This window comes from Aspergillus tubingensis (assembly GCF_013340325.1).
Source record: "Aspergillus tubingensis WU-2223L DNA, scaffold_4, whole genome shotgun sequence".
NCBI classification, from domain to species: Eukaryota; Fungi; Ascomycota; class Eurotiomycetes; order Eurotiales; family Aspergillaceae; genus Aspergillus; species Aspergillus tubingensis.
Genome location: NW_023336278.1, coordinates 2,224,757 through 2,250,332, shown reverse-complemented (window position 1 = coordinate 2,250,332; position 25,576 = coordinate 2,224,757). Strand labels below are relative to the sequence as shown.

The following is a 25,576-nucleotide window of genomic DNA, read 5'->3' as shown; positions in this document are numbered from 1 at the left end:
AGCCGAGTGCAGCGGTCCGGTCCTTATACCCAGTGACAGACTGTCATTAACTCTCCCACGTCCTTATGCTTGCACAGAGATTCTACCTGTACTCACTGCACTAGTATCATGGTAGAGCGTGATGTGAAGTGTGTTCTACAATAACTCGCGACAAGGCGGAGTCGGTATGTCCGATTCCGAGCATGTTCGCCAGCTGCTGCCAGCATGCGCATCCGCGGGAACTCCTTCTCTTCTTGGGTACCAATCCAATGGAAATGTTTGCTATCTAAAATCTTCTCGGCGTATCGACCGGTCTCCATCCAATGATTCACGCTATGCGACGAGAGAGGCAAGGTGGTGGCCACATCAGATAAGAACATTGGCAACATCGGAAAGAGGATGATGCGGGGAAAGGGTTGGGGCCGAGTCACCACTTATCCGCATCTTCATCCTGTATCCCGGAGTTCCTGGACGCCCTTCCTACCATCACCATGCCACGTCGCGTATGGTCAACCGAAGAGGACGAAAAGCTCATTGCCCTTGTTGAGCAGTTGGGTGATAAGCGTGGCAGAGACAGTAAATGGACAGAGATCTCCAAGAACCTACCAGGGCGGACAAACAAGGTCCGTCCTTCCGGAGAGAGTTTGCGGGTTTCATACTGACAACAACAACAGGATTGTCGAAAGCGTTGGTTCCATTCCCTAGATCCAAAACTGCGCAAAGGTCGCTGGACCAAAGAGGAAGACGAGATTCTCCTCGCCGCTCATCGGCGACTAGGACCTGCTTGGAAGGAGATTGGTACGCTGTCGCATTGATTTGTCTTCTTTTGAATGCATCTTGCTGAGTAATAGCTGAGCAGCACTTCTCATTAAGGGCCGAAAGGATGATCAATGTGCGAAGCGATATACCGATATTCTAGACCCCTCTGTGAAAAACCGCCTGAGAAGTTGGTCGCAAGAGGAGGACCACTATCTGACGACAAAGGTAAAGGAACTGGGGCATAGATGGGCTACAATATCATCGGGACTACCGGGTCGTCCTCCTTTGACTTGCCGAAATCGATGGAGAAGGCTATGCAAAGAAAACACAACCATGCCAAATCAACCCAGCCAAGGCCAGGACGATTCCACGGAATTATCACCATCCTCCGGCTCTGGCTCAATTTATCCAGGCTCTAGCAGCGGAAACGCCAGTTCCATGGACAACGGCTCGCAGGAAGATGGTGAAAGCCCCGATGTTCATCTGGATGCGATGGATATGGCCACCGAATTGTCGGAAAACTTATTATTATCCTCACCATTCAACCTGAGCGATGCAGCTATTCTGTCCATGCGCTACCCAGATGAAGGCTATATGTCACTTCAACATGACTCAGACATATTCTCGCATCCTCTCATGCAGAACCAAGCCCCTGAGAGCAACCAGGCGAGAACACACACCGGACATCTATCATCGAATGAGAACGCCGAGATGAATACAATATCAGGGGATTTTCCCTTGATCTCGAGCCCCGAGGGTCGGGCTGCAGACCGCGACCGGCTTGTGTCAAACAACACCAATATCAGTGGTCAAGAAACATCGCCTACCAATGACCTTCACACCTTCAGTGCGGACAACATTCGGCTCGCCTTAGACTCGTTTTCACAAAGTGAAGAGCCCGATCAGAATGCCATGGAGGAAGCAGCCGTTCGACAAGTGGTCATGTCTGCTCAGTGGACCTCTTCAAGTTCAAGGGATGCCTTGTCACGGTCATATCCTACCCAAGCGCAAGAGGTTCATCACCACCATCACTTCCACCATCATTTCCATCATCACCATTACCACCATCAATCTCATGCAACATAGTAGCTGCCGTAACATATAGTGAATAAACTTAATATACTACATCCATTTGGCTACGCAGCATCTCACTTGTGTGCACCTGCCAAGACAACACTTAAAAGATAGTTAAGAATATCATTTTTGCCATAGCATAACAGATAGTCACTTGTATGCGATACGACATTTCGACAAGTCTGCGAGCTCTCTGGAACATGATTCGCTGCGAATGTGCGACCGGTCTCTTTAATAAGTAGCATTCCTGCTCGGAACTGTGATAAGCGGAATTCCTTAGCCGACTGGGCCGAGTCAACAGCATCCCACTTCAAACTGATATGACTCGGCCCAGTCCTGATTGGCCACACCCCTCTTTTCCATCTGTCTGTGCATTTGTGTACTTGGACCTTGAAGGTGGGTAAAACACTTTTGCTCACATTCAAGATATCCCTACCCTAGTTGACTTACCAAAACTCCATCGAATCTTATCTACTCTGATATAGTATATATTTAGTTGCCATCTCTTATCATGGTAAAGCTACGCGGAGTTTGCTCCAGAGGACCGGACTAGCGAGGGAGACAAGAAATAAAACAAAACAAAACAAAACAAAAATAAAAAAAAGAAGGGTCTGATTATGGACACGAATTATTGCTCATATCTGCAGAGCGTCTACTACGCTCTAATACCCCAACGCCCTATTGACGTGATTGACTAGCGGTTTTCCCTGTACCCGTCGCTCCAAATTATACGCAAAGATCTTCAACACGCGCTCATAATAATGATTCGAGTTCCCACTACAATGAGGCGTGATAATGACGTTCTTATAACCCCAGAGCTTATGATCAGCAGGCAACGGCTCTGGATCCGTCACATCCAAAGCAGCACCCCTAATTTTGCCTTCATCCAGTGCAGCCATCAAGTCCTCCGTATTGATACAGGGTCCCCGCCCAACATTGCTGACATAGGCTTTCCTCTTACTGAGGATGTCAAACTGCTCACGCGAAATCATTCCCCGGGTTTGATTTGTGAGCGGAAGTGTGATGAGCAGTAGATCGAGATCCGATGCAAGAAATTCATTCAGTTGCTCTTTCCCTGCAAACCATGCTGATGGGAATTCGCCTTCGGGGTCGCCCAGTCCTGGTTCAGTATAGTCTTCGGATCTGCGAGACTCAGGGGTATCCCGGCTGTGCAATGTATACGCGTAGACGTCCATGCCGAATGCTTTGGCGACTCGGGCACATTGTCGGCCAATGCAGCCGTATCCTAGAATCCCGCTTCAAGATTTTGTCAGCACTGGTATGAAGCTGAAGGGGGAGGATAGTGCTACACTCACATCCTGAGGCCGACCGCATCTTCTGTATCCTCATCGGTAGGTGGATCTACCCACTTGCAGGCCCTTTGATTCTCGAGATATTCCGGAACTTTCAGCAGTTAGTGTCGGCCATCATTGTAATGATGCTCTTTCCATGCTTACTATGATGCTGAAAGGCTAAGAATGTCGAGAAAACCCACTCCGCGATTTGGGGCCTTGGATAAGAATTAGTTGGCGAAGCTCACTGAAGCAACTAGGTATTTTACTCACGGATGATTGCCATTGGATGTGCAAAATGCAATATCTGTGTCTTCAAAAAGCGGCATGCCTAATAGCTGATTGCATCCGGCACTCAAGAGCTGAATGTACTGAAGTTTGGGCACCCATTCCTTCGGAGGAAATAGTTGCCAGGTGAAGAGTATTGTAGCCTCTGCCCATGTTTCCTTGGAGATCGGCGGTAGTTCTTTCGCGTACATCTCGACATGATGATACTCCACTCGAATTCCCGGGTTAGCCTGCCGCACTCTCTGGAGCCATTGGTCCGGAGGCGCAAAGGGCTGGATGAAGAGTAGAAGGTCTGAATATGTCATTGTTTGAAGGGACTGATGTGGATATCACGTTCTATGAGTGCAGGTCAACCTCTACTTAAGATTCTGCTAATGACTCGGCTCTGTAGAGACCGAGTCAAGGGCCCAAAGCCGTGTCATGATACCACCAGGACCGAGTCAAGGAATCCTATCAGCTGCGATGCCGAACCACTATCAATTGGAGAACTAGGTGCATATAAACATGGGGCGATGAACCACCGTCACGGTTCAACATCATACCATTACATCACGCGCACGAAAATATGGCAAATCGAGGAAAAAGCCTAGACTCGGAGATCTTCTCCATTGCCGACTTGCAAGCCAAGGCATCGGAGAAACTCCCAAGAGTATTCAAAGGTAGCTAGCTATACTAGATCTGTGTATTGCGGCATCCGCTTACCACTTAGCAGAATTCTTCAATGAAGGCGCAATGGATCTCATCACGTATGTGGGATGAATTCCATATCATATCATATCTTCATAACACAAGCCTAGGGTGAAAGACAACGAAGACGCCTTCAACCGTTATAAGATACGCCCACGCGTTCTTCGCGATGTCTCTAACCTGGACACCTCCACAACGATCTGCAATACCAGAGTTTCTTTCCCATTTGGATTTTCTCCTGCGGCCTCCCACAAGATCGCCCACCCGGATGGTGAGATCGGAACTTCCAAGGTTGCTGCTGAGGCGAATATATGCATGGCGTTGTCTTCACACGCAACCTGCTCGTTAGAAGATGTCATAGCAGAGGGGTCGGGAAATCCATACATGATACAATTTATCATATTGAAGGATCGGAATATCACGAGGCAGCTACTTGAGCGCGCAGAAAGTGAGACCCAACACTTTGTCTCTCATATCATTGTCGGCGCTAAGTCTTCTTATGTCTCCAGATTCTGGGTACAAGGCAGTCATGTTAGCAGTGGATGCGCCAATGCTCGGAAGGCGTCTGAACGAGTACAGAAACTCTTTCGGAATCCCAAAAGGCATGGGATATCCCAATCTTGCGCCTGGCCTGGATATGAGTAACTTGACCGAGCCGGGCGAGGGGCTAGCATATGGTGAGTTAGGGATGTTCTAAATCTTCCTTCAAACCCCTAATGATATATTCTTAGAGGATGGCATTGAGTGGGCCGAGGCCATTGCATGGATAAGAAGTGTAACTAAGCTCGACATTTGGGTAAAAGGAAGTAAGTTCCCGAATTGCCTCCCATTCTGTGGAGAGCTCACATTATCTATTAGTCTATACTGCTGAAGACGTCGCACTGGCCATCCAGCATGGAGTCAACGGCGTTTTGATTTCCAACCACGGCGGTAGACAACTGGACGGCGTGCCAGCCACTCTTGATGCACTACGCGAATGTGCGCCTGTCGCAAAGGGCAAAATAGCTATTGCTATTGACGGGGGTATCCGCCGAGGAACGGATATTTTCAAAGCTTTGGCCCTAGGAGCGGACTATTGCTTTGCAGGGAGGATACCAATCTGGGGATTAGCGGTCAGTTTATCATTGTCCTTCCATGGACCTTTTCTGACTTCGAAAATTTAGTACAATGGAACGAAGGGCGTGGAGCTTGCTGTCAAGCTATTGCAAGAGGAATTTAAGCTGGCCATGTGCCTTGCTGGGTAAGAGACTTGGCCGGTTTTTTCGGTGACTGTTGGACATCCACAAATGAAGAATACTGACTAGAACTCAGATGCAAAACTGTCAAAGATATCAACAAGAGTCACCTCTCTGTTCTTGAGACGAACGGTGTACTTTCGAAGCTCTAAGATTCATGGCACGCTATTCTGACACCCACATCAGTATTCAATCCAGAACTTCGTTTGACCATGGAACATATAGATTTGCGGAGCTATACACATGCGATCAGAGACTACTGGGATCAGAAGTGTGTGGACACATGTGTTGTTGCAGCTGAACGTAGAATAGCATGCAAACTCAGTACCGTATAACTCTAGAGTAAAAGTTGCTTCCAGCAAGAATAGCGGAGAAGAAGAGGTAAATGGGCCCTTGGTATGCCCACTGAACTTTGTCATAGAATATCTCAAATCATATGTGAACATCACACCTGGGTTTATCTGAATGCTCTATCCATCTGGGAATGCTTTCTGCGAGTCACAGAGAAATCTAATTCTCTCCCTGCAGCTAGTGAGATTCTGGGGCCTCAGATAGCTACATTGGGTTCACTGATTGACAGCATGTGAGATTCATAATCTGACATGATATGATGGAGAGAGTGATGTCATGATCGACGAGTTTTCGAAGGTCTCCCCGCGATGATTGAGTTGGCAAATCCCTCGGGGCGCAGGGATCTTCGCTAGGCTGAACTACGATGCCCGGCTGATAGAGATCATATTACTAAGGGTGGGTGGGTTTTGATTTCAATTGTACTTTGGATGAAATGATCTTTACCAGTTTACGACCAAAGAGACTACTGCTTGCTTACTATTAGTAGATTGGCTTTACGAGTCTTTGTCATGTGCCGAACGGATGGAGTAGTGGGATGGTGGGTGGGATATATATTTGGATGACTGATGGCATCACTGCCACATCCTTTCAGTCATCCCAACTCGTAACACATCCTCCTTGATCAAACACGAGCTAGTAGGTCAATAATAAGGAAAGAAGCACGATGGAGGATTCGAATAAGCTCGCAGCGCCTGATAGGTACAACAACTTGCTCACTACTCTTGGCAATGCAGGGTCTACAAGGCAAGGCTGAGTACCGCGGAGAACGAGGTCAGACGTGAGAGGGCCCTGGCAGTACCTCTACGACATATTTTAGCAGTGTAACATGTCATATAATAAAGTTGAATCTTTGAGAGAGCATTAGGTAACACACAGGCAATGAGAAATGTCAACAAAAGCGTTAGGCAACACAAACGGTGACACGTTTTCTGCCTGCGATACAGGATGAAACCAACATGACTAATTCTGTCAACGGCGCTTTGACACCTCTTCCAAGCCAAGACCATGCAGGGCTTTGAGGGGTCAATAATCATCTTACTCAGGGTGTTGGTTGGTAGTGAGCTGCACACTCATTTTCGGATTTTAAGAGTTGATGGCGGTGATGTCCGGATCCATGCCATGTATCCGCCGTGATCCACCACGTCTATTAATAATGACAGAGAGAGACAACAAGAGAGACATAAAGTCGGGAATAAGAGAGGAAATCCGGTGGGACTGCCGTGTGCCAAGGACATTGTTCCTCTTTCTTCCTCCCCAATAGGTTTGACAACCCGGAGGTGCTTCCCACATCAGCATGAGATCTCGTGCAGGTGAGTTGGGTGAGGAGAATAATCCCGATGGACGAGCGGGGAAGCGAGACTGCAGCTGGTCCCATGTATCCATGCAAATGAGCGGATTCTAACATCATATGAAAGAATCCACACGTGCTACATGCTGCTTGCTGCTTGCTGCAGTTTAGAATGAACCTACAGTTGCACACAAACCATAACGGCACGTCAATGCATGATGTAACGTGGGAGACTGTTATTCAATGGCCAAGAGAACAGGGAGGCAATGGCAATTGGGCAGAAGGGGGCTGGCTATGTAAGACAGGTTGAAGTGAGACAACGGGAAGAGGCAGAGGGAAAATTGTGAATAACAACAATCAAAAGGGAATAAATGAACGGACAAGAGATTTCTCTGGAAGCCTTGGCAGTGGAGCATTCACGGGCGGTCTGTTTACTGATTGGTGAGAGCGGATGTAACCCCCCGCTCGGGGGCCCCAAAAAGGAATGTGGTCACGCCCGGAGGGACCAAACTAAACTCCTCTGGGGCATCAAGCCTCCCGTTTGGGATGAAAATAAAAGATGCATCTTTTGATCCCAACTGAAAGGGAAGGTCCTCACCACGTGTTCTTGGGGGCGGAAGACAAGCCTGCGGATCGTTGGTGATAGTGGCAACTAGACCGAGAGAGCTGTTTGCTTGTATCTATCGATCGGTGGGGGATAAAAATTATTCTCAAACATGAAATCAATCTAGTGGTACCCCTATTGCAATTAATGGAACACGATGTTTGGGATGGATGGATTTTGCCCCGGAACACACGACCGATGATAATTGCAGTTAAGATTTCCCCTGTCTCAGACTGACTTCCCAGGGTCTGCGGGTCTTGGCCCCGAGGCTGATTGGCTTTCGGGGCACGTCTGGCAACGCCGCTGCTTCTAAATTTACCGGCTCTCGCCTGCACAGCCAATGGCTTCCCATCTTACTGGTGGACCATCAGGGTCCAGGGCCCTCAGGGTCCAACTTTCTCTGCGCCAGGCATCCATCGCAATTCATCCTCGGTCATTAGTCCTGTGTAGTGCTGGGTAGTACTGTGTAGTAGAGACCACTAGTCTCGGAGCACTACTGGTAGTCCACAAGTCACTAGACTGCTTGGAGGTTGGCACACCGTGAACCACCCAGCTTTAGAGTTCGCAGGTTCGTTGGACTGGCCAGCGTGCTATATTGCCCGTTTGGATGCAGGGCTGTGAATTGAAACTGCGGCTCTATCCGTGATTGCTGGCTGTGAGAAAGACTCCACCTCCTCAGGCCTCCATCATCATGGCGTCCTGCTCTTCTTTCCCCATCCCTCTCCTCTTTTTCTTTCTCCTCCTCCTCTTCTTCTTCCTCCTCTCTTCTTGAAGAACCCCTCATTCCCTTCTTTCTCTTTTGACGCCTTCTTCCATCATTCCGGGCTCCCATCCCGGTCACGCCATCTCCGTCCCTCCACCCTTCAATGGGTGTGCTCTTAGTCCGTGGTGCCATGCGGTCCGTCTGCTGAGATACTGTGACTTTCCTGCTGCACCATGAAGCTCTTCAATCCCCTCCGTCGCTGTGGCCCTGCCATGCAGCGTCTGCGTACATCTCCTGGCGAGTTCTTCGACTACACATGGGAGTTCACACGCCGATATTTCTTCACTGTCTCCTTCATCGCACTTTTTGGCGCCAAATTGCTGCATCTTTACGCTCACATCCATTCTCTCCCTCCTCCTAAATTCTTCCTTTGGGGCTCGACCTTTTTCTTCCAGGATGTGATTCTCACCCTCCTCATCCGCTTTTTCACTCAGAAATTCCACTGGCGCACTGTTGCACTGTTATCAGCTTTGGTGATTGTACCATTTAGGTAGGCTGCGCACTTACCAGAAATGCCTGTCAATCACTGACCAATCTAGTTTAATCATGTCCGGAATGACCGCCGCGAATACCTCCTTTTACATCGTCACCGGTGCCGAAATTCACTGGCGACAAGCCAAAACCTTCCACCGCGATGCCGCTGCCATGCGCACATTGTTGCAGGGACTGACAGGATTCCTGATCGTGGAAGGTATTCTGCTCACTGTGGCATGGTTTCTGTCTGCACCACTGCATCGCGTTGTTGGTGGCATCCTCACAATCCTGGGACAGCCCTTCAAATGTTTGTTCCGTTGTATGAGCCGGGTTCGCGCGTTCCGCCCGAGATCTGGATTGCCGGAACCCGAGATCTACGAGCAGATCGGCGTGGATGACTATCTCGACGATAAGAGTGACGATGGCTCTTCGATCCACCTACTCGAGCCATATGGTGAAGTTGCACCTGCCACGAGACGGGGACACTCGATTCTGATCAAGCTGGCCGTCTGGGTGCCATTCCTCAGCTTGGTCTTGCTGCGCGTGGTTCGACCCTGGGATCCCGCCTACATGTTCCTGTCAGAAGCCTTGCCAGTGGCACCCTTCATCGGTGGCCACCGACACTCTCCTGTCCGCGCTGGGGGGCTGCCCGGCGACTATGAGTGGTTGGAGAGTCGCACACCGTTAGACAAGGTGCCCATATGGGACTGGCTGCCCAAGGGAGGATTGCCTGGCTTCGAAGACTGGACCAGGACGGATGTGCCTCGGTTGCACTATAACCCCGAAAGTGATCCGCTGCATGTGCCTAACCTGCAGAACCCGGTGTTGGACTCCTTGCAGGAGGTCCTGTCTAGCGGCAACGTCAACATTAAACATGTTATTCTTATCAAGCTGGAGAGTACTCGGAGCGACGTCTTTCCCCTGCGCAAGGACGCTTTCATGTGGAACCGCATCGCCAAAACTTATTCAGATAAGAAAATCCCCGACGACGTTCAAAAGCTCGTCGCAAATCTTACCCGCACTTCCGAGTTCCTAACCGGCTTTGACGCGGGATTCGGTCACGACAACGAGCATGATTACGGCCGTCGATCATATGGCGGCATCAGTGCCCGCAACGCTTTTACCACGGGCACCTACACCCTGAAAAGTCTTGTCGGGACGGTGTGCGGAGTGACGCCATTAGTCGCTGACTTTAACCGCGAATACAACCATCACATCTATCAGCCGTGCATGCCGCATATCCTGGATGCATTCAACCACCAGGATGATGTGGATACCAACCACACCACTGATCAATCCGACTACCGCACCTGGCCATGGCATTCGGCATGGATGCAGTCCGTCACCGAGGGATATGATAATCAGGACAAGCTCACACCGAAGTTGGGATTCCATGACGTGGTGACCAAAGAGTCTTTGGAACAGGCAAATGCAACGCATTCCGCCTCCTCGTCGAAGGAGGTCAACTATTATGGATACCCTGATATGGTACTGGGCGACTACGTGCGCGATGCGCTCGACGATGCCGAACACAACCACCGCCGGCTGTTCCTGACGCATCTGACGGGCACAACGCACCACCCGTGGGGCATGCCCGACAACGCATATGAGGAGATGGTGTCGTCTAAGAACACCAACTCCAACGAGGATATCAACAAATACCTGAACACGATTGGATACATCGACGACTGGCTGCAGGAGATCATCGACATCCTGACCGAGAAGGGCGTTATCAACGAGACATTGCTCGTGATGGCTGGTGATCAGTAAGTTAACCTCTCTAATTCAATGTAAATCATTCTAACCGTGACAGTGGTCTCTCCCTCCCTAATGATGGAGGCGTCACCCCATACGATAACCCCCACATTGGCAGCTTCCACATTCCAATGGTGTTTGCTCATCCTCATCTCCCATCCATTGAAATCAATACCCCAGTTATCACTCAACAAGTGGTCCCTACCATCCTGGACCTGCTGATCCAATCGTCCTCTCTGGGACCCAACAGCACCCATACCGCGCAGGACCTGCTTTCCATCTATGAAGGCCAGTCGATGATCCGCGAGCTCGTCCCGGAAATGGACGGCCGCCAGAACTGGCAATTCACCGTCATGAACACTGGTGGTTCATGGCTGGCGGTGCGGTCTGCTGCCCATCCAGAATATCGACTGGTGATTCCACTGGTCGACGACGTTGAGTGGCGGTTCACGAACGTCGAGCAGGATCCGGAGGAGCAGCACCCGGTGACGGAGTTCAACCTGGTTGATCTGGCTAAGAGGCTGGAGAAGGAACACGGCAGTGATGCGGTGGATTGGGTGCGGGATGCAGCCCATGTCGCAGAGTGGTGGGTGATGGAGAACTGGCATTTGTACCAATATCATCCCAAACATTAGGATGTTACGACCTATGCGAGGATCAGTTGAAGTGAAACATTTGTACATAGTCTTGGATGATATCATGATATCAGACATTTGCAGCATTTGGCGTTTATGCTGTATTTCACTGGCGCGCTGCTTTACCCATACTATCTTTCTCGAGATTCACTTGACCCTTTGTTGTTCACCTTGCAGTCTCCTATTAACAGCGATTACCTAGAATGTCGTTACTAAGACCAATCTAAAGCCTAGTTCCTCGGCGCCCAGATCGTGATCTACCGTAGGGCCAGATGGAGATGTTTGCAGATCGTTATTCATTGTTGGTTTGACTTGGCAGTCTTGGTCACCACATTATCTGAACCCCCAGTTGGACCGTATATAGAACTGCAATTCATCATATATATGCATATGCTGTAATCGGATATGGTCATCTCAGAATACATCAACAGTTCACCGCTTCTACAGTATAACAGCACATATATGCCTGAGGCATGAGTATATCACGTGCCTCCGATAGCGGCCCCTGAACCAAACCTCACCTCAATCAAGCCAGGGATATCATCACCTCCGAAGCTTATCAGTCCAATTGCGCCGCCACACGATAAGCTATCCAGGAACACCGTCGGCCTACCTATCACCATGTGTGCTCTACACACTAGCTTCATCCTTCGCGCAACTTTTACCAGCTAGCTGGATGATGGTACATGATTCACCATGAGTCATGCAACAATATTCATCACTACAATATGATTGTCAAAATATCCTCAACATCATGAGGATACTACTACTATTTAAATCACAATGACAGCTCAATCATCATGGCCTACATACTCCCAGCGAACAGCTCCCTCCCACCCTAACTCATGACTACGATATCCACAACACCAACACAACCACCACCGACAATGACGACATCGAACCTCCCACCCCCCCCCTCCTCAACCAGCATACTCACCCTCCTCACCACGCTCTCCCTCCCCCCACCAACAACCATCACCCCCCTCCCCGTCTCCGCCGCCTTCCACACAATCTACCTCATCCACTACGCCCCCTCCGCCGCCGCATCCGCCACGCCCCCAATCCGCGCCCGCGCAGACCTCTCCGACGGGAGCATCACCCTAGTGCTGCGCATCTCGGGGACCCAAATCCCCAGGATAAAGACCCTCAACGAAGTGGGAGTAATGACCTGGGTGCGACGGAACACTTCTATACCCGTTCCCGCGGTGATTGCCTACTCGGCGAGTCGGGATAATCCCCTCGGGTATGAATTTACCTTGTTGGAGCGGGTGCCGGGGGTGTCTGTTGCGGAGGTGTATGAGAGTCTTGATGAGGGAAGGAAGAGGAGGTTGGTGGAACAGGTGGCGGGGTTTGTGACGGAGTTGCATGGTAAGCCCTGGGAGGGGGGGTATGTGGGTGGATTGCAGTTAGCAGCCCATTGTGGTGATGATGGGGATGAGATAGTGAGGGGTCCGCCTATTGAGGAGACGTATTGGCAGACGCAGGATGTGGAGACATATTGGGCTGGAATGGGTGAAACGCTGGAAACGTTGAATCCGTTCAAGAGTGATGGGTATGCGAGTTACACGGAGTATAATGCTGCGTGTGTGGAGCGGTATATCCATGCTATATCCACTCACCCATCACTATCGACACATAGGGATTTAATCCCTCGGTTGGAGCAGTTTATCTCAGTTATTGGGTCTGATGACAAGTTGAATGATGTACCCTATGTGTTGGCTCATAAAGACCTCCACTTCGCGAACATCATGTGCGACCCATCGTCTCCCGAATGTCCCATCACCGGCATCCTGGACTGGGAGTTTGCGAGCGTGGTGCCGGCGCCGCGGTGGAATCCGGTGCGGGCGTTCCTGTGGAATTATCGGTATGGGGTGGAGGATAAGGCGGAGAGGGATCGGTTGGAAGGGGTGTTTGAGGAGGTGTGTAAGAGTAGGGGGCAGGGGTGGGTGTTGGAGGGGATGAAGTTGAGTGAGAGGCAGGAGGGGATGCAGAGGGTGGTGAATCATGTTAGGGCTATTGTGGAGGTGGGTGTGAAGGGGACAGGGGAGGAAAGGGAGGGGAAGCTGCGGGGGTGGAGGGGGGTGGTGGAGGAGGGATTGAGGTTATTCAATGTATGAGTAGACATTGAGATGTCTGTATACTACATATGTACCTCTAGCAGCTCAATCATGAAATAATACATTTGACTATACATGCATAAACACTTCATATACAACCATCCATACTACATATACAGTAAGTATAATCACAATTTGGCCTCCCTCTCCAACTTCTTCAACTCCCTCCTCAAAATCTTCCCCGACGGATTTCTCGGAATACTCTCCACAAACCTCACACCCCCCCTCAACCTCTTATACCCAATAACCCTCTTCTCCACGAACTCCACAATCTCCCTCTCCAACCTCTCACCCCCCTTCCCACCAACATCCCCCTTAACAACAACATAAGCCCTCGGCAACTCACTCCCTGCCAACCCACTCTTCACCCCGACAACCCCCACATCCTTCACAGCCGGATGCCCCAGCACAATCCCCTCCAACTCCGCCGGCGCGACCTGAAACCCATTATACTTGATCAACTCCTTAACGCGATCGGTGATATAAAAGTTCCCCGCATCATCCTCGTACCCCACATCCCCAGTCTTGTAATATCCATCCTCAGAGAAGGATTCCTTATTCGCGGTGGGGTTGTTCAAATACCCGAGGAAGACGTTGGGGCCCTTCACCCAGAGTTCTTTCTCCTTATTATCTCCGTCGTGAATGGGATGGTATTTGGCTGTCATGTTAGGGATGAGTCGGCCGACGGAGCCGGGGTGGGTGTGGGCTTCAGACCAGGTCTATCATTCATTTCATCAGTTATCCTCTGGTTTGTGGGGTAGTAGGCAGGGATCCGTACCTGGAAATGAATAGCAGGCGCACACTCGCTCATCCCATATGCCTGACGAACCACAAGACCTAACTTCTGCTTCGCAGCGTGGATCAAATCCACAGCAAGGGGTGCCGCAGCAGATACCACCATGCGCAAGGAGGAAAGGTCGTAGTTCTTAGTGGCGGCGTTGGAGACCAGCTCCAGAATAACGGGGGGCACGACGTAGGCGTACGTGATGCGATGGCGCTGGATGGTATCGCAGAACGAGGGGAATTGGAAGCGCGGGAGGACGTACATGGGTACGCCGGTGTAGATGGTGTAGTTGAGGAGGAAGCCGATTCCTATCACCCATTTGGTCAGTATATTGGCGGGAGTGGAAAAGGGAGCGGGATGGGAAATACCGTAAATATGAAAGAACGGCAGAATGCCTAGAATGCGATCCTGGTTCCAGACCAGCTGGCCCTGCTCGGCAACAGCACTTTGCACCATGTTGGCGACCATGTTGCGGTGCGAGAGCATCACGCCCTTAGGTAGGCCGGTCGTTCCGGAGGAGTAGACGAGGAAGGAGAGGTCTGTTTCGGGTTTCTGGATCGGGGGACGGTGAGGTGCGACGTAGTCTGTGTCTTTGATAGTCGCCCATAGTGGATCTAGTTGATCGAGGAGGATGACACGGTCGCGGGAGAGGCCGGCGCGGTCAATGGCTTCGTATACGATGGGGGCTTGCGCGGTGGTGGTGACGATGGCTTTGGCGGCTGCATCTATCAACGGATGGCGCAGTTCTTCGGCGCGATAGCTGGGATTGACCGGGCAGACGACACCGCCGATAGCCAGGGTACCCCAGATCAGCGGGGGCAGGTCAATGGCATTCGGGGCGAAGACGACGAGCACGTCGCCGGGTTGCCAGGACCATTTAGATTGCAGGTGGTGGCCAAAGTGGAGGGCGCGTTGGCGGATTTGTTGGAAGGAGAGGCTGCGGTTGGTGAGGGGATCGACGAAGAGGGCTGTATGGGATTAGAATTGTTGATATCTGGCATGATGCGGTAGTGGAGAACGTACGATGGGAGAGTGGATACGGCCGATCTGAACGCTCGAAGAGGAACGACCAGAGGTCGGTGGAGGGAATCTCCACGTCGGGGAAAGGAGATACGGAGATGGTAGCCATTGCGTAGTACAAGTTGAAGATAGATAAAAGAATTGGGGCAGGGGACAGAAGGAATAATAAATATTGGACTAGTTTTATTAAGCCCGGGGCTGTCATGCAAGAAAGTGGATCATGTAGCTTCACGGGCCATCTCTTTGTTGCCTTCACAACGGAAATGAAAGCCGGTCAATTGAACTCATAGACAGTTGTCTGTATTTCTGCTGATCGGAATTATTCTTCAGTTGTAAGATCCTCACGTATGAATTGGCATGACAGCTGACCTGGTCACATACTCTGTAGCACGAGCAGTGTGGTGATGTGCATGCACCGAGACGACGGCATGATCGGGCCGAGGTGATGGTGGGATGACTTGCTATCGCCGGGCCATCCGAGTGATCGTCAATACGAGATCATCCTATCACAGTGCATGTAGTCTTACACAGCAGCTGTTTATCTGCAGCTTATCTTCAGATCGCGTTCAATATACTCCGACTAGCCGAGCTGAGTCTGTGGCGAAGACTCACTATCCTGCCCTCGTCGGTCTAAAATCAATGGTGTTGACCAACCCTAACAATATGCCGAGTAAACCACCACCGTCTTTATTTAATGAGGGGCCAAGCAGCATCGCGCGAATTGCGATTTTCTCTGATGCAATATGCATGCACTGTTCACTTCCTCATATGGCACGATCTGCGATCTTTGACTTCCATCTAGGATTTGATGAATTGTCTGTCTGCATTATCGCCAGATCATCGGTCCACCTCAGCCGCATTTTCACATGCAACGTCAGCCGCAGTCCCCATTCACAGACCAGATCTTACCCTCCACAATTGGATCAATTCGCTCAGACCAACCGACGATAGTTATGTATATTGTGAGCTAACCTGCACTTGAAGCCTCCCAATGCAAAATAATCAATGCATCTTCGAAATATACTAGTCAGTGTGCAAGTGAGCAAGTTGCAACTTTCTTTTTCAGAGAGTGCCGTGGTCCAGTATCTGGTATTGTCTTACTGCATCTGGCTTTACCTTTTAATTTTGAAATGTGTTGTAACCTGTTCTGCATAATCTATGGACATATTTCAAGGTTGGTCGCGTATATCATCAGCAGGAAGAAAACCCAGTACGATATGACCTCAGCACGGTGGTCCATCCCCGTCACTAAGTAGTGTACCCATCCTGATACATATGCTGAGACTCATCATTAGTTAAACACACATCTACATAACACGTCGCTTCATCATTCGGGGTATATCTCCATCTAAGTAATACTATAAGATAGGACGAACTGCGAAGGAAAGAAAGAATATAAGTATCGAAAAAATATAGAAACTAAAGAAAAATACCCGGCTATTCATGAGATCCTGGCAACTACATACTGACTGACCCTAGTTGTCAACTAGTGTGTATGATAGTAGTCTTTGATCGGACTGCTAGTTGAGTCCGGACTGTCATGTTCTCAGCTCACATGAAGATAGAAGAACGGGTCTATCGCAGCAACTGTATCTGCTCCCTCGGGTATAATATGCAGGCATTGTGAACAGTATGCACATTGATTGACGTGCTCAGCACGAAATTATACGGATTCTATGGATTGTGCTTTTATATACATTAAATCGCCTCCCATTAGTCGTCTAGTCATCCAATTCTTTTCCAAGTACTCTATGCATTGTTGGCGCACGAAAAGCTGGACCGGGAAGAGTCGTCGTGGATCGCCTTGCCGGACGCGTACAGACCAAGACCACACTACACAATTAGCAAAAACTCACATTATGATGAATGGGAGAAAACTTACCATAGCACCACCAATGGCAAAGATGAGCATGTTGATGATGGTCAGGGCGCACTTCTTCGGGCTCGACCACCACTGCCCGTAGTTCATGTGCAGCCAATAGGCACCCGGCAGACCGAAACTGAACCAACTGGCAAACAGCGAACTGATCAGACTGACCAGGTTGCTGAAAGATGGGATACCCTCGCCGATGATCCAAGCAATCACCCAGCAGGTCACGCCAATACCGATCCAGGATCCCACGGAGACCCAGTCGTTCTTGTGCATACGTCCCGACTTGCGGAAGATGCGCACATAGATGTACTTGAGACCAACATGTCCGTTGACCACACCAGCACCAATAATCTACATACATCAGAACAAAACCTCGAACACCGAAAGGGGGTAGACTCACAGTAGGAATGGCCATCCCGTAGGCCACCTTCTTCAAGACAGGACCAGCCGATCCCAGAGCCGGCGAGTCAACTCCGTTACCCACATAGTAATAGATGACGATGGCGGCGGTGACGTAGAGAGAAATTTCGAAGCCCTGCAGCAGGCACAGCGCCTTGGGGAAGTCCTTGGGTTCCTCCATCTCGGCGATCAGACCGAAGAAGGCGACGTGGGCGCAGTAAGCAAACATGATCTGGGTCACACCACTGAATGCCGTGTACAGGTTGGTCTCGGTAGTGATGCTGATGTTCTGTCCGCCCTTGTACTGCACACCGACACCAATCATGGTGATCATAACCGCAGAGAAGATACTCAGGAAGGCTAATCCATTAGCGTCGTCCTGCATAGATGGGGAACGGAAACCTACAGGCAGTGGAGATGTAGGTCAAGTTCTTGATGGTGCGGGGCAGAGAGAGAACCAGACAGATGACGAACGCGACGATACTGAACACGATGGAGCAGGTACCGTGGTCGGTAATGGTGTTCATCATGACAGTGAAGGTGACAATGTGGCTACCCATGATGAAGATAGAGAAGAGGATCTGGCCCAGACCGAACAACTCCCGGCCAAAAGCGCCCATGAGGATCTCTCCCGCATCGGCAAGGTTGTGGATGTAGGGGTGGCGTTCACGGAATTGACCAATGACATAACCAGTGTAAAGGGCGAGGATACCGAGACCGATGATGAGAATGAGAGAACTGCACCGGTTAGTCGCAGCGCAGAAGCATCGAGGCGCTGACTTACGGAACAAGACCCAGGGCCGTCATAGTAGCCGGAAGAGACAAGACACCGAGCGACACAGATTCAGCAATCATGACTAGGCTGGTTAGTATCTCACAACATGAAGTTATCGTCCTGGTCACATACACATTCCGCATTGCCTAGCGTCATTAGCTTGTCGTCCATCATCACGCGCGTCAGAAGTACTTACCACCACTTCAAAGTCTTGTACTTGACCTCCGCATTAGCTTCATCGCCAAAGGCGTCCACCTCGGGCGCACCGTCGATCGCCTTGAGGTCCTCCACGTCCTCATCCTTCTCCCGCTGACTCTTGGGCTCAACCGCATCGGGCGGGGGGGCAACACCGTCCAAACGCATCGTGACTGGAAATGAAAGCTGTGTCTAGTTGCAGATAGACGCAAGTAGCAGCAGCAGTAGCAGCAGCAGCTAAAGTGCCGATGAACGTGAAACTGATACTAGAAAAATTCTCACGGGTGGGTCGATGACGATCTGGTCCTCCGCTGGCTGAGCCTCTGCAGGATGAGCTGCCGGCCACACAAAGGTCGAGGTTGAACACGGAGGAAGACGAAAGGCCAGATGAGAGAAGGAAAGGAAGAAGGAAGGAAGAACCAGAAGATAGAAAGGGTAGGTAGATACCCTGCCACGTTGAGTCGCGGTTACTACATCGGGGGGGAGCGCGGGCGTGGCTTGTCCGTTGAAAGGCCGAGGGCCGTGCCCACCCGCTAATTGCATCTGCATCTAACTTTTTTTTCTCATACAATTTTCCTTATCAGCAGCATAGTTAGTTAGCCAGTATCGAAAAAAAGAAAAGGGAAGATCCTGGTGTTCCTGCCCCACAGGCCAGCAGTTTCTTTTAGTGTATTTTTAGCAGGGCGAACCAATGAGGCAAAAGAGAGGTTAAAATTAAGTAACAGAAAGGCTCCCGCCCCGCCCAACCCTGCCGCGCCCCGACGATAGCCGCGTCTCCGCTGCACGCTGATTGGTGCGGTGACCCTGGCCCTGGTCGGCTCGGTGGGATTCCGATTGTGCTTCTAGAAAGCATTGTTACATCTGCTTGCCACTTATCGCTTATTCGGTCTGTTCATGACTGCCACAAATGACTGATCATTAGCTCATCGTTTGCTCGTCAGCTAATCGCTCGCTTCTGATTGATGGACACTGCTTTCCTTCTTGCTTCTCGGTCTGCATTGAAAGCGAAATCCCCGCGGCAATGCTCCACCCACTGCCTGCTCGTTTCTCCGGATATTGTTTGCGGGTTAGCGTCTGTTTCAACGACGACGGAGAACCGAGTTATCCGGGTGCCTAGGAATTGTGCCGCGTATTGCTAGATTGCATATTAGGCAGGTACCGGTGTGTTTGGGTCCGACGACAGCACACCATGTCTATCCTCGACGCATTCCAGAAGAGCTTAAAGTTAAAAGTAGCAGTCCAAGATAGCTTGGACGTAGTACTTTCCAATAAGATTCCAAAGCTCACAAAGTATATGCTCCGCAGTGTTTTATTGGCAAGGTGCTTGTTTCAATTGGCATAGCAGCTGCGGCCAAACGCCGTCATAAGGATATATTGTTCTCCACACATACTAGTAGTAGTACTGTCTTGGGGGTGGTTGTGCAACGATAGAAAAGCACCACTGGTGGTACTGAATTGAGAATAAACTCTTAAGAAAACTGGGATTTAGCAGATTGCATTTGTAATCTATCATTGTTATAATCCTATCCATGACGGAATTATCTTTTATTATGGTCCATCTAAAGCCTGTACTCTGGGATATTATATATCTCCACTATGAGAGAGATTGTCTTCACGTTTACGACTTAAATTTACAGAATTTAAATTATCTTTTTCTCTACGAACTGTATTGTCTATCATCTTATATCAGTTCTTTTACAGGTCAGGGACCAATCCATCACAACTTATTCTCATTAATGTGACATATAACACAAAGAATACTACTAGTGGTTGTAATATCGAGGTGCAGCTCAGAGTATTCAGTGGCATCAAATGTTCGCTTTCACTATGCTCTACTCACACTGCAAGTATTCGCAGCGGCCTCACCGCGCAGTATACCCTCCATCAACAGGAATCACAGCTCCCGTCATCCAGTTGGCATCCTCACTCGCTAGCGTCACGGCCACTCGCGCAATGTCATCCGGCAACCCGGGCCCATTGAAGGGATGTCGTCGGATCAAGTCCTCTGCGGCGTGCATATACTCCGTCGTTTCTTGATAAATGGCTGTCCGGGTATCTACATGCCTCGTCAGTCATCACTCACGACTATCGCTAGAACGGAGCCTTGAAAACTAAGTGAAAGTACTTACAACCCGGACAAATAGCATTCGCATGGATGCGATCGCGCGCATAATCCAACGCCACCTGACGCGTGAGGTTACTCACGGCCCCTTTGGAGGCACAGTAAGATGCTATCACAGCTTAGCATCGTCATCAATATTGTGCCGTCTACCTTGATTCAACCTACGATTCTCTGTCGCTGCCACGATCCCAAGAATGGATGATAGATTAATGATCCATCCCCGATCGCCCGATGGATGCGGATCCTGCTTCAACATCTGCGTGATGGCATACTTGCTGCCCAGAAACACCGAGCGGGTATTAATCCGCATGGTAGTATCGAAGAGTTCATTGGTGGTTTCATGAATGCGGGCCGGGGTACGGGATTCAAGAGAGACGCCTGCATTATTGACCATACTACATATAGATTGTCAAGTCGTCAGTTTCCATGAGATAGAACTTTGGTGTCATGTCACACATACATATCTAACCGACCAAACTGCTGTGCTGTCTTCAGCACCGCGTTTTCCATCTGTGATGCATCTCCCGCATCAGTCTGTAGGAAGAAGGCCTGTCCTCCCTTCTGACTGATCGCATCGTGGGTAGTAATGTCCAGTTCATTCGGCACCGGCGAGCGTGCAGTCGGAGTGATATCCGCACAGGCAACCTTGGCTCCTTCCCGAGCATAACGCAAGGCGATGGCTCGTCCAATGCCTGAAGACGAGCCAGTGATGAGAGCAACCTTGTTGAGAAGACGCATGATGGAAGTGGCTGACTTGGTAGACAGGGTAGCTGGGTAATAGCTTTACCCGACAGCTAAGAGGAAAGGGATCAACCTGATATACCGATTACTCCTGGGCCCTCGTATCGAGGGACAGACATTGTCGGCCGACACGAGCTCGAAGCATTCGTATTCCTGCAGCTGTTTAGTGGTCAATGGTGAGTTCTGCTGCATAATACTGAGGGGGTTGAGCTGTTCTTGGGAGTTGTGCGGGGTAGAGAGGGTCGATGCGAACCAAACAAAGAGATATTATCCCTTGCGGTCAATTGAGTTGCACAGCAGCAGCTCTCGGAGCATATCCGATGCTATAATTGAACAACAAATGCTGCAGCTGCATGTACCCCGCCTGCTGTCCGTCTTCTGGTGTACCCTATGGCGTTCCCACGCCGACAAATGTTCTGAACGATATACTAGGGATTAGCTTAACAGAGCAGCAAGACGACGTATTGTGAGAATAGCATAACGATTTGAGACATTCTCGTCCAGAAAATCACCACTGCGACCGCCGTCTGTTGCCAATGTTCCTCAGAAGGGAAAAGCAGACTGCAATGGAATTCAAGAGCCAGTATAGAAATATGTTCGCAGCATTAATCGCGACCAGGCCACTGCCAGAGATGCATGGTGGATTTATCCAGTGCCATGTCACTACCAAGACCAAAACCCGAGGTTGACCAAGTCATCAAGATATTAACCAGCATGCAAATGATTAACGTCTCTCGCACATGACACAAAGATAAGAAAGGTCAAACCTCTAGCCAGCTAATTAGCTTTCATACCCATCGACCAACACCATCCCTACCATGCCAAGATAACGACATGCATACAAGCATAGCCACACACCAGCCTCGCCCAAATCACACATCATCACGACTCATGTCAAAATTCCTATCAGTTCAAAAAAAAAAGAGAAAACAAGAAAAAAGCAAAACAAAAAATCTCAAATTCGGAAATATCAGCCAGGGATGACCGTAGACCTAATTAAGGATGTGGGATGTGCAGGAATGTTAGGGTGCAACGTGTCATAAAATGAGCAAAGCCACCCCCTCCTTCAGAAGGGTCGACAGACATGCCAGATGCAAACTTTAACCAACGGAAAAGGATTGAGAGCCTCATTGATTCATTGTAAATGACATGCCATTCCCACCGATTCAGACATTCATTCATGGTCGGGGGGTATTTCCCATAGAGGTATTCTCGGAGTGTAAAGGAGCAAGAACTTGTCAAGCCGAAATTTGTGCGATGCGCATGTTGACGGATGGATATGTTGATGGTGTAGTACAAGGAAGAATGTTCACAAACCATCCTGTCAGATATTCGGGATGCCCATCTTCGGTAAGAGTACTCAATCCAATGAGTCGGTTGCCAACTTCAATAGATTCAGATGAATGTATATACACCTTGACAAGGCTTCAACAGTAGTAGCCACAGCCATCGCCACGGCGGCGCTCTCGTGCTGAAGATAGTTTAATGGCGGTGGGTTGTCGAAGATTAAGATTAGGGTTAACGGAAGGATGCAAGGCATCGCAGTGCTAAGAGACTAGTGCATCGAAGGCGTTGCGAACCTAGAAAGAGGGTTCAATGTTCTATCCACAGTAGTATATTAGGTTGCTTCCGTGTGAAGCTTATGTGTAGTCCTCAATTACAACATCCGTTACCTCCGCCTCTTCAGCGTGACTTTGCAGGGACCACCGGTTGCGAAGCGCAGCTAAGCCCGGCCCACTGCTCATTCGGTTGCTCCGTCGCACGCCAACTGAGCGCACCGTCATGTTGCGTCCCAGCCCACTGGAACCAGGGCCACGGTTCTGCGCACTCTCTTCCAGTTTCAGTACCAGTCCAACCGCTTTGTGGTCTTCTGTGAGCTTGGGCCGTCGCTTGGCAAAGTACCGGGCATATTTGTACAGTGACCAGTAATTGCTTCCGACGTTGATGATGGCGATCATGATTTTGTAGGGCATCTGCTTTCCCAGGTTAATCTCAAATCCATCCCGCAGTATTCATAGGGAAGGCTCGTCTTACATAGTAGAAAAGGACAATTTTTAAGCCGATCCGCTCCTGCTTCAATCGCAGGTGAATCTCGTTAAAGATTATGGCGTTCAGTAGGTACAGCGCGAAGGTGGCCATGATGAGACAAATACAAAACTTTGGGCGGACGACGAGGGATATTGGGAGAATGAACGGGGCTAGAATGGCAAGGACCGTCTCATATAACTGATGCACGTTAGGTCACATCATAGATCTTAGAACTCCGAGGGGAATTCAGGGGAAGAGAGAGTGGTCATACCTCCTGCAGTACGAATAGTTTCGTGCCGATTTCGTAAACGCCCAACTTCCACGATTTTACGAGGTAAGTTACATTGTACCGCAGGCCGTTGACAAGAAAGAAGTTCCACCGCATAAATCGCTGCTTGAAAACGGTCATCTCCCCAAACCCACCCCGTCTTTTCCCCGCAGCGAAGAGAAATGAAGGGGGTGCGTGGGTTTCTACAAACACAGAGCTGCACATCTGGATTCTTCCGCCGAGCCGTCGACAGCTGTTGCCCAGGAACCAGTCTTCGCTGATGGAGAATCCGGGATGATCCTGAAGGGTGTCTCGGAGAAATGACCGTTCCCAAAGAGAGATGGCCCCATGGGGAAATGTAGCGCTGCCAACGCGTCCGGCGAAGGTGCGCTGCAGCCCCGCCAGCTTGTACTCCAGATTCTGCGCTTGCTGGCAGTATGTCCCTGGAGAGGAGTCCGCAGCAACAGCCTTGATCGTGTAGCCGATACAGCGAACAGTGTCGCTAAGCCGGGACACTACGACGGGGAAGGTAGGCGGCAAGATGCAGTCGTCGTCGATAAGGAGAGCATAGCGAAATTTCTTAGCAGCGTAACATCCAACGAATAAGGCGATGATCTTCGATCCGACTGGGCTCCAAATATGATTAACTCCATAGGGGCGGCAAACCTCCTCAGTATGGTCAATTGGCGTTAGGGCATCTCCATTCGCGATCACGAACATGTGCGATGGAGGGAAGATCTTCACGGCTGCCTCGAGGGTCCGGCCCAACACAGATGCTGCTCTGTAGCAGGGGATGAGCAATGCAGTATCGGGGGCTGTCGGACTGATGCGGCGACTCTCATAAAACTCGTGATCCGGAGCGTCTTGCTCAAAGGTAGCGAGAAGTGGCGTGAACGAGTAACTAAGTAGACGCGAACACGGAACAATAAGCGATGTCTCTTCATGGCTTCGGATGGGCAGAAACCTACAAGACTGCCAGGCTGATGACAATGGCCCAGCCTCCCTGTAAGATGAACTTGTGGCGCATCAACCAGTACAGCCAATATATAGCACCTTTCCACAGAGGCATCCCCACCAGCACGAAATACACGAATGCGACATAGACCGTGTATGTGCCATATTCGATCACCAACTGGACCCAGTATCTCCGTTCGTGCTTAATGTTCACCAAAGTCGCCTGGTTGTAGAGGGTTCCCAAGCTGCTATCGCGGGCTCGACCCACCACACTGCGCAAAGACTGGCGAAAAGCTTTCGCGGGTTGAGTGAATCTTCTCGTTTCGATGGCAGGAGGGGGGTCCGGTCTAATGGAAGGCTGTTCGCTGACTGCCCGAACTATTCCTGCACCGTGAGGAGCTGCGGAATTAGGGATGCAACCTTCGAGCTCCACTGGATACACTCCCTGGGGTCCATGCGGCGTTTCCACTACCACCTGGTCCTCTAGAAGCGGGTATATTGTCCCTCTGCCTTCCTCCAAAACCCCCGAATGACTCGTTTGTCGCCGTCGGGCATCGCCTGGATTCACTCCAGTGGCCGGATAGCTGGCGCCAGGTTTTCTTCGCTTGATGACAGATACCTCCTCTGCTGGGTTTGGAGCAATCGGCTGCGGGGACCAGGGTTGCAGGGACGCCTGATTCCATAGCTGTCTGAGTGACGCGGCAGCTAGAAGAGACTCGGGAATAACAATCTCCTCTGTGAGGGGCTCATCGAATGGAGTAACCATGCTGCCTGATTGAGGCCACTCCGCAGGATCAGGGTCATTAGAACAAGCCTGGGGAGGCCCCTGGCATAGTTCCCAATAAGGGCCAGGGGTCTCTCCGGGGTCAGCATCCTCGGCAGCAGAGGGACTGTGCATGTAGGGTGGTTAGCCTATCGCTACCGCACTTCAGACCGGCCTTGTGACCTGTCACTAGGTGCGCGCTTTGGGCCGTCCGCCTTTATCTATATAATGAATTTTGTCGACGATCGGTCGTCACGGAATGTCCGCAAGTCGAATTCAATGCGTGTCTCTTTAATGGTGGTTACACAGGTCGAGGCCTGAAGGCCTCTTATCGACCGAGTCATGACATCTAC

The 25,576-nt window shown here is 50.3% G+C and overlaps 9 protein-coding genes across 9 annotated transcripts; 4 read left to right on the top strand and 5 right to left on the bottom strand.

Annotated features, from left to right (window-relative positions):
• Positions 1 to 470: 470 nt before the first annotated feature.
• AtWU_03287 (uncharacterized protein) lies at positions 471 to 1,824 on the top strand (the record flags this gene model as incomplete). The annotated part of the gene is made up of 3 exons (XM_035498400.1): positions 471 to 602; positions 654 to 777; positions 839 to 1,824. 3 exons carry the CDS (start codon positions 471 to 473, stop codon positions 1,822 to 1,824), a joined length of 1,242 nt encoding a protein of 413 aa, XP_035354293.1.
• Positions 1,825 to 2,474: 650 nt separating this feature from the next.
• On the bottom strand, positions 2,475 to 3,697 carry AtWU_03286 (D-isomer specific 2-hydroxyacid dehydrogenase family protein; the record flags this gene model as incomplete). Its single annotated transcript, XM_035498399.1, has 4 exons — positions 2,475 to 3,069; positions 3,129 to 3,216; positions 3,270 to 3,322; positions 3,378 to 3,697. 4 exons carry the CDS (start codon positions 3,695 to 3,697, stop codon positions 2,475 to 2,477), a joined length of 1,056 nt encoding a protein of 351 aa, XP_035354292.1.
• A 260-nt stretch (positions 3,698 to 3,957) lies between these two features.
• On the top strand, positions 3,958 to 5,466 carry AtWU_03285 (alpha-hydroxy acid oxidase; the record flags this gene model as incomplete). Its single annotated transcript, XM_035498398.1, has 8 exons — positions 3,958 to 4,051; positions 4,105 to 4,138; positions 4,190 to 4,527; positions 4,589 to 4,756; positions 4,811 to 4,885; positions 4,938 to 5,191; positions 5,243 to 5,319; positions 5,391 to 5,466. 8 exons carry the CDS (start codon positions 3,958 to 3,960, stop codon positions 5,464 to 5,466), a joined length of 1,116 nt encoding a protein of 371 aa, XP_035354291.1.
• Positions 5,467 to 8,493: 3,027 nt separating this feature from the next.
• On the top strand, positions 8,494 to 11,184 carry AtWU_03284 (sulfatase domain protein; the record flags this gene model as incomplete). Its single annotated transcript, XM_035498397.1, has 3 exons — positions 8,494 to 8,810; positions 8,860 to 10,560; positions 10,608 to 11,184. The coding sequence occupies 3 exons, from the start codon at positions 8,494 to 8,496 to the stop codon at positions 11,182 to 11,184; spliced, it is 2,595 nt and encodes an 864-aa protein (XP_035354290.1).
• Positions 11,185 to 12,071: 887 nt separating this feature from the next.
• AtWU_03283 (aminoglycoside phosphotransferase family protein) lies at positions 12,072 to 13,301 on the top strand (the record flags this gene model as incomplete). The annotated part of the gene is made up of 1 exon (XM_035498396.1): positions 12,072 to 13,301. One exon carries the CDS (start codon positions 12,072 to 12,074, stop codon positions 13,299 to 13,301), a length of 1,230 nt encoding a protein of 409 aa, XP_035354289.1.
• Positions 13,302 to 13,429: 128 nt separating this feature from the next.
• Positions 13,430 to 15,214, bottom strand: AtWU_03282 (luciferase; the record flags this gene model as incomplete). Its single annotated transcript, XM_035498395.1, has 4 exons — positions 13,430 to 14,020; positions 14,080 to 14,393; positions 14,454 to 15,053; positions 15,109 to 15,214. The coding sequence occupies 4 exons, from the start codon at positions 15,212 to 15,214 to the stop codon at positions 13,430 to 13,432; spliced, it is 1,611 nt and encodes a 536-aa protein (XP_035354288.1).
• A 1,640-nt stretch (positions 15,215 to 16,854) lies between these two features.
• Positions 16,855 to 18,515, bottom strand: AtWU_03281 (putative amino acid transporter; the record flags this gene model as incomplete). Its single annotated transcript, XM_035498394.1, has 7 exons — positions 16,855 to 16,938; positions 16,988 to 17,329; positions 17,379 to 17,737; positions 17,784 to 18,115; positions 18,162 to 18,234; positions 18,285 to 18,298; positions 18,349 to 18,515. The coding sequence occupies 7 exons, from the start codon at positions 18,513 to 18,515 to the stop codon at positions 16,855 to 16,857; spliced, it is 1,371 nt and encodes a 456-aa protein (XP_035354287.1).
• Positions 18,516 to 20,209: 1,694 nt separating this feature from the next.
• On the bottom strand, positions 20,210 to 21,207 carry AtWU_03280 (SDR family NAD(P)-dependent oxidoreductase; the record flags this gene model as incomplete). Its single annotated transcript, XM_035498393.1, has 4 exons — positions 20,210 to 20,403; positions 20,477 to 20,578; positions 20,635 to 20,864; positions 20,930 to 21,207. The coding sequence occupies 4 exons, from the start codon at positions 21,205 to 21,207 to the stop codon at positions 20,210 to 20,212; spliced, it is 804 nt and encodes a 267-aa protein (XP_035354286.1).
• A 1,643-nt stretch (positions 21,208 to 22,850) lies between these two features.
• On the bottom strand, positions 22,851 to 25,358 carry AtWU_03279 (glycosyltransferase family 2 protein; the record flags this gene model as incomplete). Its single annotated transcript, XM_035498392.1, has 4 exons — positions 22,851 to 23,183; positions 23,245 to 23,436; positions 23,510 to 24,407; positions 24,475 to 25,358. The coding sequence occupies 4 exons, from the start codon at positions 25,356 to 25,358 to the stop codon at positions 22,851 to 22,853; spliced, it is 2,307 nt and encodes a 768-aa protein (XP_035354285.1).
• Between the last annotated feature and the right edge of the window lie 218 nt (positions 25,359 to 25,576).